Source organism: Hyperolius riggenbachi, chromosome 2, assembly GCF_040937935.1.
Source record: "Hyperolius riggenbachi isolate aHypRig1 chromosome 2, aHypRig1.pri, whole genome shotgun sequence".
Classification (NCBI taxonomy): Eukaryota; Metazoa; Chordata; class Amphibia; order Anura; family Hyperoliidae; genus Hyperolius; species Hyperolius riggenbachi.
Window position 1 is genome coordinate 573725067 of NC_090647.1, and position 20182 is coordinate 573745248.

General features: G+C 49.2%; 2 protein-coding genes across 5 annotated transcripts in view; one reads left to right on the plus strand and one right to left on the minus strand.

Moving 5' to 3' along the window:
• The window catches only part of VPS28 (VPS28 subunit of ESCRT-I), a 131098-nt gene extending 122744 nt beyond the window's left edge, over nucleotides 1-8354 (minus strand). For both annotated transcript variants that reach the window (XM_068271057.1, XM_068271056.1), the window contains exons 1-2: nucleotides 8247-8354; nucleotides 7879-7934 (exon numbers count right to left, since the gene is read on the minus strand). In XM_068271057.1, coding sequence (XP_068127158.1) covers nucleotides 7879-7915 — 37 coding nt within the window. In that variant the 5' untranslated portion in view covers nucleotides 7916-7934; nucleotides 8247-8354. The remainder of the gene's footprint in view (nucleotides 1-7878; nucleotides 7935-8246) is intronic.
• The window catches only part of RECQL4 (RecQ like helicase 4), a 219395-nt gene continuing 207554 nt past the window's right edge, over nucleotides 8342-20182 (plus strand). For all 3 annotated transcript variants that reach the window (XM_068271053.1, XM_068271055.1, XM_068271054.1), the window contains exon 1: nucleotides 8342-8506. The gene's annotated coding sequence lies outside the window, so the exon portion shown is untranslated. The remainder of the gene's footprint in view (nucleotides 8507-20182) is intronic.

The window sequence follows — 20182 nt, forward strand, 5'->3', positions numbered from 1 at the left end:
AATTGAGTGACTGTATGTCAAGGTTAGAAAAAGTGGCCGGTGCCAACAACTTGACACAACAGGCCACTGGGTGACTGGGATTAGTATTTAGAAATGTGGGTGGAGCCTACAACAGCCAATCAAAATTCACCTATTGATTTTCTAGGGTGATATTTACATTGCTACCATTCTTACACTTAATGGCAGAGGCCTCAAACCTGATACAGTCAGTCATTGGGTGACTGGGGTCCAAATTCACTAAGGCCCGGTTCACACTTGCGGTGGCCCTCCGGAATCGCCGTGCCGGAGCCGCACCGCTTGCAGAACGGACGGAACGGACGCACGGCATAGCAATGAAAGCCTATGCGTCCGTTCACATGCGTCCGTTCTGCCGAACCGGAGCCGGACCGGAGCCGGGCCGGATCCGGACTCCGGCCTCCGTTCCAACATGCGCTATTTTTTCATCCGGCTCCTCCGGCAGCCGTATCCAGGGCGGAGCCGGACTGCACCATCCGGCCAATACAAACCAATGGGAACCGGAGAGCGCACAACACACTGGCTGAGAAATCCGGATGTTCTACCCCACTTCCTATGGGGATTGTTGCGGCGATATTGGATGGGGACACATGGGCAAGCATTTTGGAGTGGAGCAGCACAGCTGGATCCGGATCCGGAGATGTTGGCAGCATGTCGCAGGTGGAGGTGAGTGCTAAACAGCAGAGGGCCTGATTCCACAGGTCCCCCTTCTGCTGACCTCCCAGACCCCAACATTTTTTTTGTTTTTAACGTTACTTTTGCCAAACGGATCCGGATCGCATCCTGATGGACACCTGATGCAACCTGACCGGATCCGGATCGGATCCGGATCAGAACCGTACGGTTCCGATCAGGTCATCCGGTCCGTTTGGCAAACAACCGCAAGTGTGAACGGGGCCTTAAGGGGTGGAGCCACAAACAGCCAATCAGATTTGTTAGATTGATTTCAGCCATTCTCTTATTGGCAGGGTTCTCAAACTTGACAAAGTTGGCCACTGGGTGACTGGGACTAATATTCAGGAAAGTGGGTGGAGCCTACAACAGCCAATCAAAATTCACCTTTTGATTTTCAAGGGGAATATTTACATTGCTGCTATTCATACGCTCATAATGGTAGAGGCCTCAAATCTGGTACAGTCAGTCACTGGGAGACTGGGGTTTAAATTCTGAAAAGGGGCCACAAACAGCCAAATCAGATTTGTTTAATTTCAATGGGAAAATGCAACTTATTGACGCCCCGACAGCTCAAACTACGTCATTGAGTGACTGTGGGTCATGGTTAGAAATAGCGGAGCCAAAAACAACTTACTTTTCACTGGGAAAATATAAACTGCAGTTATTCTTACACTGTTAGTGGCAGGGCTCTCAAACTTCACACAGCTGGTTACTGGGTGACTGAGATTAATATTCAGAAATGTGGGTGGAGCCTAAAAAAGCCAATCAATATTCACCTGTTGATTTTCAAGGGGAATATTAAAATTGCTGCCCTTTTTGCATTGTTAATGGCACAAGCCTCAAACCTGATATACTTGGTCATTACCTGGGAAAATATAAACTGTAGCCATTCTTACACTGTTTATTTCAGGGTTCCCAAACTTTGCCCAGATGGTCACTAAGTGACTGAGATTAATATTCAGGGAAGTGGGTGGAGCCTGTAATGGCCAATCAAAATTCACCTGTTGATTTTCAAGGGGAATAGTTAAATTGCTGCCATTTTTACACTGGTAATAGCAGATGTCTCAAGCCTGCTACAGTTGGTCATTGGGTGACTGGTGTTCAAATGCTGGAGAGGGGTGGAGCCACAAACAGCCTATCTGATTTAATTTCTATGGCAATATACAAATTATTGATGCCAAAGCTCACAAGCTTGGTCATTGAGTAATTGTGTGTTAGGATCAGAAAAAGTGGGCAGAGCCAACACCAGCCAAATACATACCCAGGCAATGCTGGGCCATCAGTGGGTGGAGACAAATACAAATTTCACTGGGAAAATGTAAACTGCAGCCATTCTTACACTGGTAATGGCAGGGTTCTCAAACTTTGCACAGTTGGTCACTGGGTGACTGGGATTAATATTCAGAAATGTGGGTGGAGCCTACAAAAGTGAATCAAACTTCACCTATTGATTTTCAAGGGGGAATATGTAATTGCTGCCATTCTTGCACTGTTAATGGCACAGCCCTCAAATCTGGTACAGTTGGTCATTGGGTGACCGGGGTTCAAATTCACAAAGGGGGTGGAGCCAAACAGCCAATAAGATTTTTTCATTTCAATGCAAAGACCACAAAGCTCATAAACTTGGTCATTGAGTAATTGTGTTTTAAGGTTAGAAAAATTGGGCGGAGCCAACACTAGCCAAATACATACCCGGGCAACACCGGGCAATCTGCTAGTCCCAGTATATAACTAAGATATGTTTAGTACATAACCCAAATTCCATCATATTACCCAGATAGGTCCAATACATACCCCTAATCCCAGTATATAATCCAAATATATCCAGTACATACCCGTTATCCCAGTATATAACCAAAATATATCCAGTACATAACCCGAATCCCAGTATATAACTCAAATATATCCAGTACATAACCCTCATCCAAGTTCATAACCCAGATATGTCTAGTACATAACCCAAATCCTGGTATATAATCCAAATATGTCCAGTACATATCTCTTATTCCAGCATATAACCCAAATATGTCCAGTACATAACCCTCATCCCAGTATATTATTATTATTTTTTATTTATATAGCGCCAACATATTCCGCAGCGCTTTACAAAGCACAATAAGACGACAAGGGGAACATAGATACAACTAACAAATGTACAACAGAGTTCCAAGCAGCACAAATATTGTTACAAGAACAGTAAACATTAGGAGGATGACCCTGCCCTTGCGAGCTTACAATCTAATGGGTAGTGGGGGACACACTAGGTAAGGGGGTGGAGGATGGATGAGGCAGTGATTCTTTGCCTCTGATTACATTGTGACAAATAAGTAAATAAAGGGCTATAGAATGTTATAAGCTTGTCTGAAAAGGTGTGTTTTATATATGATATATAACCCAAATATACAATACAATAACATTTCTATAGCGCTTTTCTCCCATAGGACTCAAAGCGCTTAGGCTCTCTCAGATTCAGTAATTGGTAGTAGGATGAATTATTCACACAACAAAAGTTATATTTCTGCAAATGCCAAACTGAACAGGTGGGTTTTCAGTCTGGATTTAAACACGTCCAGGGATGGAGCTGTCCTGATCTGTTGAGGTAAGGAGTTCCAAAACGTAGGGGCAGCATGACAGAAGGTTCTGGGACCAAAAGTTTCCAAGTGGACTCTGGGTATGACTAGATTATTAGAACCTGTGGATCTGAGAATGCGAGGATTGCTACGCAGCTGCAACATCTTTCATGTATCCAGGGCCCAGAATATTCAGGGATTTAAATGTCAGTAGGCCGATCTTGAATAGGACCCTCCATTCTATAGGTAGCCAGTGAAGGGAGTGCAGGACTGGCGTTATGTGGCAGTGACGGGGTTGGTTGGTTAGCAGTCTGGCAGCAGTATTCTGTATCAGCTGTAGGCGGTATAAGACCTTTTTTGGAAGGCCAGTGTAGAGAGCATTGCAGTAGTCCAGTCGGGATGTGATGAAGGCGTGGACTAAGGTTGGCAGATCTTCAGGGGGGATGAGGTGCTTGATTTTTGCAACGGTCTTAAGGTGAAAATAGGATGATTTCACCACAGCAGAGATGTGAGTTCTGAAGTCTAAATCCCCATCAATTAGAACTCCCAGGCTACGCACATGATCAGAGCTGCGTAGATCCGTGCCTCCTATTCCCAGTGGTGAAGACTGCAAGTTAAGTTGTTTTGTTGTCATGCGCTGCCCTCCGATCAGAAGGACTTCAGTTTTGTCTGCATTCAGTTTCAGCCAGTTGTCATTCATCGATTGCTGTAGTTCACGTAAGCAGGCGTTTATAGTTAGAGTTGGGTCTGTCACACCAGGCTTGAAGGTTAGATATAGTTGGGTGTCGTCCGCATAGCAGTGGTATGTCAGGCCATGTTTTTGGATTAGTTTTCCAAGCGGTAACATGTAAATCGTGAAAAGCAGGGGAGAGAGGATTGAGCCCTGGGGCACCCCATTTTTAAGTGGTACAGAGGTGGACAGGAAGGGCCCCATAGACACTTTTTTGGTTCTGCCACCCAAGGATTGGAACCACTGAAGAACTATGCCATCAATGTCGCAGTATTCCTGTAGCCTGTTTATCAAGATGTCATGGTCAACTGTATCAAAGGCTGCAGAAAGGTCTAGCAGTATGAGGATCGAGCACTCTCCTCTGTCTCTTGCCATAAGCAGGTGGTTGCATATTTGGATGAGGGCAGTTTCAGTGCTGTGGTGTTTCCTGAAGCCAGACTGGAATGGGTCATAACTGTTGTTTTGTAGGATTTTGGCTTCTAGCTGGAGGTATACAGCTTTTTCTATTAGCTTGCCCAGAAAGGGAAGGTTAGAGACAGGTCTGTAGCGGGTCATTGCATCTGGGTCCATGGAGGGTTTTTTGAGGAGAGGACTGATGATTGCTTCCTTCAGTAAAGCAGGAAATATCCCTGATTGTAAGGAACAGTTAACAATTTTGAGGAATACCGGTACGAACAGGTCGGGGCAGTTCAGCATGAACTGTGTTGGGCCAGGATCCAGGTCACAGGTAGTTAGGCGGAGGTGAAGGAGGATTGCTTGATGTGACTTCTTTATCAATTTCTTTGAAGTTTGACTAAGGTGTTACGTTGTCTCTGCTAATGGTCTTCGGCGCTATATTAGGCTCATATGCTGTAAATTGGATGGCGGACCTTATAGCGGAAGACTTTGTCCACTACATAACCCATATACCAGTATATAACCCTAATCCCAATATATATATATATATATATATATATATATATATATATATATATATATATATATATATATATATATATATATATATATATATTTTATAAAGCGCCAACATATAACCCAAATATATCCAGTACGTAACCCTAATCCCAGTATATAACCTTAATATGTCCAGTACATAACCCTAATCCGAGTATATAATCCAGATATGTCTCGTACATAACCCAGATCCCAGCATATAACCCAAATATGTCCAGTGCATACCCCTAATCATTGTATATTACCCAAATATATCCAAGTACGTAACCCTAATCCCAGTATATTACCCAGATATGTCCAGTACATAACCCTCATCCCAGTACATAACCCTAAACCCAGTATATAACCCAACTATGTCCAGTACATAACCCTAACCCCAGTATATAACCCAGATATGTCTAGTACATAACCCTCATCCCAGTATATAGCCCAAGTGTATCCAGTACATAACCCTAACCCCAGTATATAAAACTCAAATATTAACAGAGACGAATAAAATATTATCCAGTCAGTTCCATCCCACTTAGCATAAATATATACAAAAAAAAACCTGTTCACAAGGGGTTTTAAAGGAACAGCAGCAGTCTTTAATTCTTCATATATGTTATATCATTTGATTGTAGTCGTATAGACAGGATATCCAATCCTTACACCAACAATTCCTGACACGTTTCACGGCCGCTTCCTCAGAGGGAAACAAGTACGTTCAGTCTGTTAAAAATACACAATATATACAAACAATTGTCAATACACCTACCCTCCATCAGATGTCTGCGTAAAACAAAAATCGGGGTAAACCTCCCCATCTAATCAGTTATCTTACCACAGTGAGTCGGAAAAATCGTAAGGAACAAGCAAATGGATCACAATCTAAAAAAAACACATATAAAGATATATATTATATCAGACCGCGTCTGATTGGCCAGAGGATCCGAGCTGTATAGCCAGCAATACCCGTGAGGAAAGGCACCGTATATGGCCCTTTAGCGGCCGCGGTAGAAATCAATATAACATAGGTGTTTTTTGGTAGTCACTCCGCTTGACTTTAGGCACATCTATGGTCAGACAGCGTACTTATTTACTGCATAGAATATGGTTTTTTTGTGGTTGTGCAGTGGAGTGATCTCCATCTTTTTATGTGTTTTTTTAGATTGTGATGGGGATGTTTACCCCGATTTTGTTTTACGCAGACATCTGATGGAGGGTAGGTGTATTGACAATTGTTTGTATATATTGTGTATTTTTAAAGAGACACTGAAGCGAAAAAAAAAATATGATATAGTGAAATGGTTGTGTACTATGAATAATTACTAGAAGATTAGCAGCAAAGAAAATATTCTCATACTTTTATTTTCAGGTATATAGTGTTTTTCTAACATTGCATCATTCTATAATATGTGCACATTACACAACACTCAGCATTCAAAATGAGTCTTTCAGAGCAGTCTGTGAAGTAATGACCTCTCCTCTAGCAGAGGAAAAGTAAACAGTCCAGGAACAGTTGAGATAATAAAAGTCAGATAACAGCCCTCTCCACGACTAACTTGGTCGGAGAGCTTAATGGCTTGTTTGCATAGAGATAACAACTGGAGTTTCTCAACTCTTCCTGTACTGGAAACAATTACACTGATGTATCTGATCTTAATGTTTTAATTCTTAGCTGTGCTACACATACAAATCATAATATCATCATTTTTTTTTTCGCTTCAGTGTCTCTTTAAAAGATTGAACGTACCTGTTTGCCTCTGAGGAAGCGGCCGTGAAAAACGTGTCAGGCATTGTTGGTGTAAGGATTGGATATCCTGTCTATAAGACTACAATCAAATGATATAACATTTATGAAGAATTAAAGACTGATGCTGTTCCTTTAAAACCCCTTGTGAACCTTTATTTTGTATATAACTCAAATATGTCCAGTACATATTCCTAACCTCCGTGTATAACCCAAATGTGTCCAGTACATAACCCTTATCCTAGTATATAACCCAAATATGTCCAGTACATAATCTTTATCCCAGTATATAACCCAAATATGTCCAGTACATAACCCTTATCCTAGTATATAACTCTAATATGTCCAGTACATAATCTTAATCCAAGTATATAACCCAAATATGTCCAGTACATAACCCTTATCCCAGTATATAACTCAAATATGTCCAGTACAGATTCCTAATATCAGTATATAACCCAAATATGCCTAGTACATAACCCTAATCCCAGTACACAGTCAGTGTTCTCCCCAGGCTCTTTTAGCTGGGTGCTCCAGCCGGCTAGTTTTGGCGAGCACCTGGCTGTCATCAGCTCACTTCCACCTATTCTGTAAGCAGAGTTGCACACAGAAAACCCTGCATTCTCTCATCTCGCCCCAGCCGGCTACTTTTTCATGCCACTCGGCTGGAAAAAAAATTCTGAGGAGACCACTGCACAGCCCTTATCCCAGTATATAAACCAAATATGTCCAGTAGTACATAACCCAAATATATCCAGTATATAAACCTGATCGCAGTATATAACCCAAATCAGTGTTCTCCCCAGGCCCTTTTAGCCGGGTCCTCCACCTGGCTAGTTTTGGTGAGCACCCGGCTGTCATCTGCTCCCCTCCTCCTATGCTGTAAGCAGAATTATGCATAGAAGAGCCGGCCCAGCATTCTCTCATCTCGCCACACCCGGCTAGTTTTTCATGCCAGATGCATGAAATAGTAGCCGGGTGGGGCGAGACGAGAGAATGCAGGGCCGGTGCTTCTATGAGCAACTCTGCTTACAGCATAGGAGGAGGGGAGCCGATGACAGCCGGGTGCTCACCAAAACTAGCCAGGTGGAGGACCCGGCTAAAAGAGCCTGGGGAGAACACTGCCCCAGTATATAACACAAATGTGTCCAGTACATAACCCTTAGCCCAGTATATAACAAGGTAATGCTGAGAAGTCTCACTTCCGATGGGCGCCTGCGCTGGGATTCCATGGAACATGGTGCTGGAGGATATTCAGCTAAAACCAAAACAGGAAGAAGATAAAAACCATAAGTAAAGAGGACATAAAATAAAGTATAAAATAGAAACATAATGGCCGGAGAGGGTGAATAGAATTTTTTTGGGGTGGCAGAGAGGGAAGTGTGAGTAGAGATATGGGGGGCAGCAGTGGGGGAGGGAGTGAGCAGAGATATGGGGGCAGTGGGGGAGGGAGTATAGGGGGGCAGTGGGGGAGGGGTAGAAATATGGGGGAGGGGGTGAGGGAGTATGGGGGGGGGCAACGGGGGAGGGGTAGAGATATGGGGGAGGGGGTGACGGGGGAGGAGCTCACCTGGCCGCTCGCTGGATTTGGTGCGGTGGTTTAGCAGCTCCGGGCACAGCTGACACTTCCTTGTCGCACACTGATGAGTCACTGTCAGCTGAGCGTGACGTCACCGCCACAGACGGAAGAGGAGCCAGTGTAAGCGCAGGAGTCAGGAGTGACGCCTGGCTCCGCCCCTCCTCACTGATTGGCTGCATCGTGCGACGTCATGGACGGCATGAAAGAGCGCGGGAAAGCTGCAGTGGCTGCAGGAGAAGCGAAGACCGCAGGTGAGGGAATACCGACCCCTGCCCCTCACCGACCACCGAGCCCGGTGCCCCGCCCCTCACCGAGCCCGGTGCCCCGCCCCCTGCACCCTCCACCCAGCCCCCTGCCGCCGGGGACCACAGCCAGGAGCTCTATACCAGTCCCTGCTGCTCCGGCTACTGCGCATGCGCAGCACGTCCAGCACTGCTGATTACACACCTGGAGAGGAGGAAACACAGAGACATCCTCCCTGTGTGTACCTGACCCCGCCCCCCTCACCTGTCACTAATCACTAGTGGTGATCTGATCCCTCCCCTGTGTGTACCTGACCCCGCCCCCCTCATCTGTGACTAATCACTAGTGGTGATCTGATCCCTCCCCTGTGTGTACCTGACCCCGCCCCCCTCATCTGTGACTAATCACTAGTGGTGATCTGATCCCTCCCCTGTGTGTACCTGACCCCGCCCCCTCACCTGTCACTAATCACTAGTGGTGATCTGATCCCTCCCCTGTGTGTATCTGACCCCGCCCCCCTCATCTGTGACTAATCACTAGTGGTGATCTGATCCCTCCCCTGTGTGTATCTGACCCCGCCCCCTCACCTGTCACTAATCACTAGTGGTGATCTGATCCCTCCCCTGTGTGTACCTGACCCCGCCCCCTCACCTGTCACTAATCACTAGTGGTGATCTGATCCCTCCCCTGTGTGTATCTGACCCCGCCCCCCTCATCTGTGACTAATCACTAGTGGTGATCTGATCCCTCCCCTGTGTGTACCTGACCCCGCCCCCTCACCTGTCACTAATCACTAGTGGTGATCTGATCCCTCCCCTGTGTGTATCTGACCCCGCCCCCTCACCTGTCACTAATCACTAGTGGTGATCTGATCCCTCCCCTGTGTGTATCTGACCCCGCCCCCTCACCTGTCACTAATCACTAGTGGTGATCTGATCCCTCCCCTGTGTGTACCTGACCCCGCCCCCTCACCTGTCACTAATCACTAGTGGTGATCTGATCCCTCCCCTGTGTGTATCTGACCCCGCCCCCCTCAACTGTGACTAATCACTAGTGGTGATCTGATCCCTCCCCTGTGTGTACCTGACCCCGCCCCCTCACCTGTCACTAATCACTAGTGGTGATCTGATCCCTCCCCTGTGTGTATCTGACCCCGCCCCCCTCATCTGTGACTAATCACTAGTGGTGATCTGATCCCTCCCCTGTGTGTACCTGACCCCGCCCCCTCACCTGTCACTAATCACTAGTGGTGATCTGATCCCTCCCCTGTGTGTATCTGACCCCGCCCCCCTCATCTGTGACTAATCACTAGTGGTGATCTGATCCCTCCCCTGTGTGTATCTGACCCCGCCCCCCTCACCTGTCACTAATCACTAGTGGTGATCTGATCCCTCCCCTGTGTGTATCTGACCCCGCCCCCCTCACCTGTGACTAATCACTAGTGGTAATCTGATCCCTCCCCTGTGTGTATCTGACCCCTCCCCCCTCACCTGTCACTAATCACTAGTGGTAATCTGATCCCTCCCCTGTGTGTATCTGACCCCACCCCCCTCACCTGTGACTAATCACTAGTGGTAATCTGATCCCTCCCCTGTGTGTATCTGACCCCGCCCCCCTCACCTGTGACTAATCACTAGTGGTAATCTGACCCCTCTCCTGTGTGTACCTGACCCCGCCCCCCTCACCTGTCACTAATCACTAGTGGTAATCTGATCCCTCCCCTGTGTGTATCTGACCCCGCCCCCTCACCTGTGACTAATCACTAGTGGTAATCTGACCCCTCCCCTGTGTGTATCTGACCCCTCCCCCCTCGCCTGTCACTAATCACTAGTGGTAATCTGATCCCTCCCCTGTGTGTATCTGACCCCGCCCCCCTCATCTTTGACTAATCACTAGTGGTAATCTGATCTCTCCCCTGTGCTGTGTGTATCTGACCCCTCCCCCCTCATCTGTGAGTAATCACTAGTGGTAATCTGATCCCTCCCCTGTGTGTATCTGACCCCGCCCCCCTCACCTGTGACTAATCACTAGTGGTAATCTGACCCCTCCCCTGTGTGTATCTGACCCCTCCCCCTCACCTGTCACTAATCACTAGTGGTAATCTGATCCCTCCCCTGTGTGTATCTGACCCCGCCCCCCTCATCTGTCACTAATCACTAGTGGTAATCTGATCCCTCCCCTGTGTGTATCTGACCCCGCCCCCCTCATCTGTGACTAATCACTAGTGGTAATCTGATCTCTCCCCTGTGCTGTGTGTATCTGACCCCTCCCCCCTCATCTGTGAGTAATCACTAGTGGTAATCTGATCCGTCCCCTGTGTGTATCTGACCCGCCCCCCTCACCTGTGACTAATCACTAGTGGTAATCTGACCCCTCCCCTGTGTGTATCTGACCCCTCCCCCCTCACCTGTCACTAATCACTAGTGGTAATCTGATCCCTCCCCTGTGTGTATCTGACCCCGCCCCCCTCATCTGTAACTAATCACTAGTGGTAATCTGATCTCTCCCCTGTGCTGTGTGTATCTGACCCCTCCCCCCTCATCTGTGAGTAATCACTAGTGGTAATCTGATCCCTCCCCTGTGTGTATCTGACCCCGCCCCCCTCACCTGTGACTAATCACTAGTGGTAATCTGACCCCTCCCCTGTGTGTATCTGACCCCTCCCCCCCTCACCTGTCACTAATCACTAGTGGTAATCTGATCCCTCCCCTGTGTGTATCTGACCCCGCCCCCCTCATCTGTGACTAATCACTAGTGGTAATCTGATCTCTCCCCTGTGCTGTGTGTATCTGACCCCTCCCCCCTCATCTGTGAGTAATCACTAGTGGTAATCTGATCCCTCCCCTGTGTGTATCTGACCCCTCCCCCCTCATCTGTGAGTAATCACTAGTGGTAATCTGACCCCTCCCCTGTGTGTATCAGACCCCTCCCCCCTTATCTGTCACTAATCACTAGTGGTAATCTGACCCCTCTCCTGTGTGTATCTGACCCCGCCCCCTCACCTGTCACTAATCACTAGTGGTAATCTGACCCCTCTCCTGTGTGTATCAGACCCCTCCCCCCTTATCTGTCACTAATCACTAGTGGTAATCTGACCCCTCTCCTGTGTGTATCTGACCCCGCCCCCTCACCTGTCACTAATCACTAGTGGTAATCTGATCCCTCCCCTGTGTGTATCAGACCCCTCCCCCCTTATCTGTCACTAATCACTAGTGGTAATCTGACCCCTCTCCTGTGTGTATCTGACCCCTCCCCCTCATCTGTGACTAATCACTAGTGGTAATCTGATCCCTCCCCCGTGTGTATCTGACCCCGCCCCCTCATCTGTGACTAATCACTAGTGGTAATCTGATCCCTCCCCTGTGTATGTAGAGAGATAAGCCTGTCTGACCCCTCCCCCTCATCTGTGACTAATCACTAGTGGTAATCGGATCCCTCCCCTGTGTGTATCTGACCCCCTCCCCTCATCTGTGACTAATCACTATTGGTAATCTGACCCCTCCCCTGTGTGTATCTGACCCCCTCCCCTCATCTGTGACTAATCACTAGTGGTAATCTGATCTCTCCCCTGTGTGTATCTGACCCCGCCCCCCTCATCTGTCACTAATCACTAGTGGTAACCTGATCCCTCCCCTGTGTGTATAGAGAGATACGCCTGTCTGACCCCTCCCCCTCATCTGTGACTAATCACTAGTGGTAATCTGATCCCTCCCCTGTGTGTATCTGACCCCTCCCCCTCATCTGTCACTAATGACTAGTGGTAATCTGATCCCTCCCCTGTGTGTATCTGACCCCTCCCCCTCATCTGTGACTAATCACTAGTGGTAATCTGACCCCTCCCCTGTGTATCTGACCCCTCCCCCTCATCTGTCACTAATCACTAGTGGTATTCTGATCCCTCCCCTGTGTGTATAGAGAGATAAGCCTGTCTGACCCCTCCCCCCTCATCTGTCACTAATCACTAGTGGTAATCTGATCCCTCCCCTGTGTGTATCTGACCCCCCCCCCCTCATCTGTCACTAATCACTAGTGGTAATCTGATCCCTCCCCTGTGTGTATCTGACCCTGCCCCCTCATCTGTCACTAATCACTAGTGGTAATCTGACCCCTCCCCTGTGTGTATGTAGAGAGATAAGCCTGTCTGACCTCGCCCCCTCATCTGTCACTAATCACTAGTGGTAATCTGATCCCTCCCCTGTGTGTATCTGACCCCGCCCCCCTCACCTGTGACTAATCACTAGTGGTAATCTGATCCCTCCCCTGTGTGTATCTGACCCCGCCCCCCTCATCTGTCACTAATCACTAGTGGTAATCTGATCCCTCCCCTGTGTGTATCTGACCCCGCCCCCTCACCTGTGACTAATCACTAGTGGTAATTTGATCCCTCCCCTGTGTGTATGTAGAGAGATAAGCCTGTCTGACCCCTCCCCCTCATCTGTGACTAATCACTAGTGGTAATCTGATCTCTCCCCTGTGTGTATCTGACCCCGCCCCCCTCATCTGTCACTAATCACCAGTGGTAATCTGATCCCTCCCCTGTGTATGTAGAGAGCTAAGCCTGTCTGACCCCTCCCCCCTCATCTGTGACTAATCACTAGTGGTAATCTGATCCCTCCCCTGTGTGTATCTGACCCCGCCCCCTCATCTGTCACTAATCACTAGTGGTAATCTGATCCCTCCCCTGTGTTTATCTGACCCCGCCCCCCTCACCTGTCACTAATCACTAGTGGTAATCTGATCCCTCCCCTGTGTGTATCAGACCCCTCCCCCCTTATCTGTCACTAATCACTAGTGGTAATCTGACCCCTCTCCTGTATGTATCTGACCCCTCCCCCTCATCTGTGACTAATCACTAGTGGTAATCTGATCCCTCCCCTGTGTGTATCTGACCCCGCCCCCTCATCTGTGACTAATCACTAGTGGTAATCTGATCCCTCCCCTGTGTATGTAGAGAGATAAGCCTGTCTGACCCCTCCCCCTCATCTGTGACTAATCACTAGTGGTAATCTGATCCCTCCCCTGTGTGTATCTGACCCCTCCCCCTCATCTGTCACTAATCACTAGTGGTAATCTGATCCCTCCCCTGTGTTTATCTGACCCCGCCCCCCTCACCTGTCACTAATCACTAGTGGTAATCTGATCCCTCCCCTGTGTGTATCAGACCCCTCCCCCCTTATCTGTCACTAATCACTAGTGGTAATCTGACCCCTCTCCTGTGTGTATCTGACCCCGCCCCCCTCACCTGTCACTAATCACTAGTGGTAATCTGACCCCTCTCCTGTGTGTATCTGACCCCGCCCCCCTCACCTGTCACTAATCACTAGTGGTAATCTGATCCCTCCCCTGTGTGTATCAGACCCCTCCCCCCTTATCTGTCACTAATCACTAGTGGTAATCTGACCCCTCTCCTGTATGTATCTGACCCCTCCCCCTCATCTGTGACTAATCACTAGTGGTAATCTGATCCCTCCCCTGTGTGTATCTGACCCCGCCCCCTCATCTGTGACTAATCACTAGTGGTAATCTGATCCCTCCCCTGTGTGTATCTGACCCCTCCCCCTCATCTGTCACTAATCACTAGTGGTAATCTGATCCCTCCCCTGTGTGTATAGAGAGATAAGCCTGTCTGACCCCTCCCCCCTCATCTGTGACTAATCACTAGTGGTAATTTGATCCCTCCCCTGTGTGTATCTGACCCCGCCCCCTCATCTGTCACTAATCACTAGTGGTAATCTGACCCCTCCCCTGTGTGTATGTAGAGAGATAAGCCTGTCTGACCCCGCCCCCTTATCTGTCACTAATCACTAGTTGTAATCTGATCCCTCCCCTGTGTGTATCTGACCCCGCCCCCCTCACCTGTGACTAATCACTAGTGGTAATCTGATCCCTCCCCTGTGTGTATCTGACCCCGCCCCCTCATCTGTCACTAATCACTAGTGGTAATCTGATCTCTCCCCTGTGTGTATCTGACCCCGCCCCCTCACCTGTGACTAATCACTAGTGGTAATTTGATCCCTCCCCTGTGTGTATGTAGAGAGATAAGCCTGTCTGACCCCTCCCCCTCATCTGTGACTAATCACTAGTGGTAATCTGATTTCTCCCCTGTGTGTATCTGACCCCGCCCCCCTCATCTGTCACTAATCACTAGTGGTAATCTGATCCCTCCCCTGTGTATATAGAGAGCTAAGCCTGTCTGACCCCTCCCCCCTCATCTGTGACTAATCACTAGTGGTAATCTGATCCCTCCCCTGTGTGTATCTGACCCCGCCCCCCTCATCTGTCACTAATCACTAGTGGTAACCTGATCCCTCCCCTGTGTGTATAGAGAGATACTCCTGTCTGACCCCTCCCCCTCATCTGTGACTAATCACTAGTGGTAATCTGATCCCTCCCCTGTGTGTATAGAGAGATAAGCCTGTCTGACCCCTCCCCCCTCATCTGTCACTAATCACTAGTGGTAATCTGATCCCTCCCCTGTGTGTATCTGACCCCCCCCTCATCTGTCACTAATCACTAGTGGTAATCTGATCCCTCCCCTGTGTGTATCTGACCCCGCCCCCTCATCTGTCACTAATCACTAGTGGTAATCTGACCCCTCCCCTGTGTGTATGTAGAGAGATAAGCCTGTCTGACCCCGCCCCCTCATCTGTCACTAATCACTAGTGGTAATCTGATCCCTCCCCTGTGTGTATCTGACCCCGCCCCCCTCACCTGTGACTAATCACTAGTGGTAATCTGATCCCTCCCCTGTGTGTATCTGACCCCGCCCCCCTCATCTGTCACTAATCACTAGTGGTAATCTGATCCCTCCCCTGTGTGTATCTGACCCCGCCCCCTCACCTGTGACTAATCACTAGTGGTAATTTGATCCCTCCCCTGTGTTTATCTGACCCCGCCCCCCTCACCTGTCACTGATCCCTCCCCTGTGTATGTAGAGAGCCAAGCCTGTCTGACCCCTCCCCCCTCATCTGTGACTAATCACTAGTGGTAATCTGATCCCTCCCCTGTGTGTATCTGACCCCGCCCCCTCATCTGTCACTAATCACTAGTGGTAATCTGATCCCTCCCCTGTGTTTATCTGACCCCGCCCCCCTCACCTGTCACTAATCACTAGTGGTAATCTGATCCCTCCCCTGTGTGTATCAGACCCCTCCCCCCTTATCTGTCACTAATCACTAGTGGTAATCTGACCCCTCTCCTGTGTGTATCTGACCCCGCCCCCCTCACCTGTCACTAATCACTAGTGGTAATCTGACCCCTCTCCTGTGTGTATCTGACCCCGCCCCCCTCACCTGTCACTAATCACTAGTGGTAATCTGACCCCTCTCCTGTGTGTATCTGACCCCGCCCCCCTCACCTGTCACTAATCACTAGTGGTAATCTGATCCCTCCCCTGTGTGTATCAGACCCCTCCCCCCTTATCTGTCACTAATCACTAGTGGTAATCTGACCCCTCTCCTGTATGTATCTGACCCCTCCCCCTCATCTGTGACTAATCACTAGTGGTAATCTGACCCCTCCCCTGTGTGTATCTGACCCCGCCCCCTCATCTGTGACTAATCACTAGTGGTAATCTGATCCCTCCCCTGTGTATGTAGAGAGATAAGCCTGTCTGACCCCTCCCCCTCATCTGTGACTAATCACTAGTGGTAATCTGATCCCTCCCCTGTGTGTATCTGACCCCTCCCCCTCATCTGTCACTAATGACCAGTGGTAATCTGATCCCTCCCCTGTGTGTTTCTGACCCCCTCCCCTCATCTGTGACTAATCACTAGTGGTAATCTGACCCCTCCCCTGTGTGTATCTGACCCCCTCCCCTCATCTGTGACTAATCACTAGTGGTAATCTGACCCCTCCCCTGTGTGTATCTGACCCCTCCCCCTCATCTGTCACTAATCACTAGTGGTAATCTGATCCCTCCCCTGTGTGTATAGAGAGATAAGCCTGTCTGACCCCTCCCCCCTCATCTGTCACTAATCACTAGTGGTAATCTGATCCTTCCCCTGTGTGTATCTGACCCCCCCCTCATCTGTCACTAATCACTAGTGGTAATCTGATCCCTCCCCTGTGTGTATCTGACCCCGCCCCTCATCTGTCACTAATCACTAGTGGTAATCTGACCCCTCCCCTGTGTGTATGTAGAGAGATAAGCCTGTCTGACCCCGCCCCCTCATCTGTCACTAATCACTAGTTGTAATCTGATCCCTCCCCTGTGTGTATCTGACCCCGCCCCCCTCACCTGTGACTAATCACTAGTGGTAATCTGACCCCGCCCCCCTCATCTGTCACTAATCACTAGTGGTAATCTGATCCCTCCCCTGTGTGTATCTGACCCCGCCCCCTCACCTGTGACTAATCACTAGTGGTAATTTGATCCCTCCCCTGTGTGTATGTAGAGAGATAAGCCTGTCTAACTTCTCCCCCTCATCTGTGACTAATCACTAGTGGTAATCTGATCTCTCCCCTGTGTGTATCTGACCCCGCCCCCCTCATCTGTCACTAATCACTAGTGGTAATCTGATCCCTCCCCTGTGTATGTAGAGAGCTAAGCCTGTCTGACCCCTCCCCCCTCATCTGTGACTAATCACTAGTGGTAATCTGATCCCTCCCCTTTGTGTATCTGACCCCGCCCCCCTAATCTGTCACTAATCACTAGTGGTAACCTGATCCCTCCCCTGTGTGTATAGAGAGATACGCCTGTCTGACCCCTCCCCCTCATCTGTGACTAATCACTAGTGGTAATCTGATCCCTCCCCTTTGTGTATCTGACCCCTCCCTCTCATCTGTGACTAATCACTAGTGGTAATCTGATCCCTCCCCTGTGTGTATAGAGAGATAAGCCTGTCTGACCCCTCCCCCTCATCTGTGACTAATTACTAGTGGTAATCTGATCCCTCCCCTGTGTGTATCTGACCCCCCCCCCCTCATCTGTCACTAATCACTAGTGGTAATCTGATCCCTCCCCTGTGTTTATCTGACCCCGCCCCTCATCTGTCACTAATCACTAGTGGTAATCTGACCCCTCCCCTGTGTGTATGTAGAGAGATAAGCCTGTCTGACCCCGCCCCCTCATCTGTCACTAATCACTAGTGGTAATCTGATCCCTCCCCTGTGTGTATCTGACCCTGCCCCCCTTACCTTTGACTAATCACTAGTGGTAATCTGATCCCTCCCCTGTGTGTATCTGACCCCGCCCCCCTCATCTGTCACTAATCACTAGTGGTAATCTGATCCCTCCCCTGTGTGTATCTGACCCCGCCCCCTCATCTGTGACTAATCACTAGTGGTAATCTGATCCCTCCCCTGTGTATGTAGAGAGCTAAGCCTGTCTGACCCCTCCCCCCTCATCTGTGACTAATCACTAGTGGTAATCTGATCCCTCCCCTGTGTGTATCTGACCCCGCCCCCCTCACCTGTCACTAATCACTAGTGGTAATCTGATCCCTCCCCTGTGTGTATCTGACCCCGCCCCCTCATCTGTGACTAATCACTAGTGGTAATTTGATCCCTCCCCTGTGTATGTAGAGAGCTAAGCCTGTCTGACCCCTCCCCCTCATCTGTGACTAATCACTAGTGGTAATCTGACCCCTCCCCTGTGTGTATGTTGAGAGATAAGCCTGTCTGACCCCTCCCCCCTCATCTGTGACTAATCACTAGTGGTAATCTTATCCCTCCCCTGTGTGTATCTGACCCCGCCCCCTCATCTGTCACTAATCACTAGTGGTAATCTGATCCCTCCCCTGTGTATGTAGAGAGCTAAGGCTGTCTGACCCCTCCCCCTCATCTGTGACTAATCACTAGTGGTAATCTGACCCCTCCCCTTTGTGTATTTAGAGAGATAAGCCTGTCTGACCCCTCCCCCTCATCTGTCACTAATCACTAGTGGTAATCTGATCCCTCCCCTGTGTGTATGTAGAGAGATAAGCCTGTCTGACCCCTCCCCCTCATCTGTGACTAATCACTAGTGGTAATCTGATCCCTCCCCTGTGTGTATAGAGAGATACGCCTGTCTGACCCCTCCCCCCTCATCTGTCACTAATCACTAGTGGTAATCTGATCCCTCCCCTGTGTGTATAGAGAGATAAGCCTGTCTGACCCCTCCCCCCTCATCTGTGACTAATCACTAGTGGTAATCTGATCCCTCCTCTGTGTGTATCTGACCCCGCCCCCCTCATCTGTCACTAATCACTAGTGGTAATCTGATCCCTCCCCTGTGTGTATCTGACCCCGCCCCCCCCTCATCTGTCACTAATCACTAGTGGTAATCTGATCCCTCCCCTGTGTGTATCTGACCCAGCCCCCTCATCCGTGACTAATCACTAGTGGTAATCTGATCCCTCCCCTGTGTGTATCTGACCCCTCCCCCTCATCTGTCACTAATCACTAGTGGTAATTTGATCCCTCCCCTGTGTGTATCTGACCCCGCCCCCTCACCTGTGACTAATCACTAGTGGTAATCTGATCCCTCCCCTGTGTGTATGTAGAGAGATAAGCCTGTCTGACCCCTCCCCCTCATCTGTGACTAATCACTAGTGGTAATCTGATCCCTCCCCTGTGTGTATCTGACCCCGCCCCCTCATCTGTCACTAATCACTAGTGGTAATCTGATCCCTCCCTTGTGTGTGTATAGAGAGATAAGTCTGTCTGACCCCTCCCCCTCATCTGTGACTAATCACTAGTGGTAATCTGATCCCTCCCCTGTGTGTATATGACCCCTCCCCCTCACCTGTCACTAATCACTAGTGGTAATCTGATCCCTCCCCTGTGTGTATCTGACCCCGCCTCCCTCATCTGTCACTAATCACTAGTGGTAACCTGATCCCTCCCCTGTGTCTATAGAGAGATACGCCTGTCTGACCCCCCCCCCCCTCATCTGTGACTAATCACTAGTGGTAATCTGATCCCTCCCCTGTGTGTATCTGACCCCGCCCCCTCATCTGTCACTAATCACTAGTGGTAATCTGATCCCTCCCCTGTGTGTATCTGACCCCGCCCCCCTCATCTGTCACTAATCACTAGTGGTAATCTGATCCCTCCCCTGTGTGTATCTGACCCCGCCCCCTCACCTGTGACTAATCACTAGTGGTAATTTGATCCCTCCCCTGTGTGTATGTAGAGAGATAAGCCTGTCTGACCCCTCCCCCTCATCTGTCACTAATCACTAGTGGTAATCTGATCCCTCCCCTGTGTATGTAGAGAGATAAGCCTGTCTGACCCCTCCCCCCTCATCTGTGACTAATCACTAGTGGTAATCTGATCCCTCCCCTGTGTGTATCTGACCCCGCCCCCTCATCTGTGACTAATCACTAGTGGTAATCTGACCCCTCCCCTGTGTGTATCTGACCCCGCCCCCTCATCTGTCACTAATCACTAGTGGTAATCTGACCCCTCCCCTGTGTATATAGAGAGATAAGCCTGTCTGACCCCTCCCCCTCATCTGTCACTAATCACTAGTGGTAATCTGATCCCTCCCCTGTGTATGTAGAGAGATAAGCCTGTCTGACCCCTCCCCCTCATCTGTCACTAATCACTAGTGGTAATCTGATCCCTCCCCTGTGTGTATCTGACCCCGCCCCCTCATCTGTCACTAATCACTAGTGGTAATCTGACCCCTCCCCTGTGTGTACGTAGAGAGCTAAGACTGTCTGACCCCTCCCCCCTCATCTGTCACTAATCACTAGTGG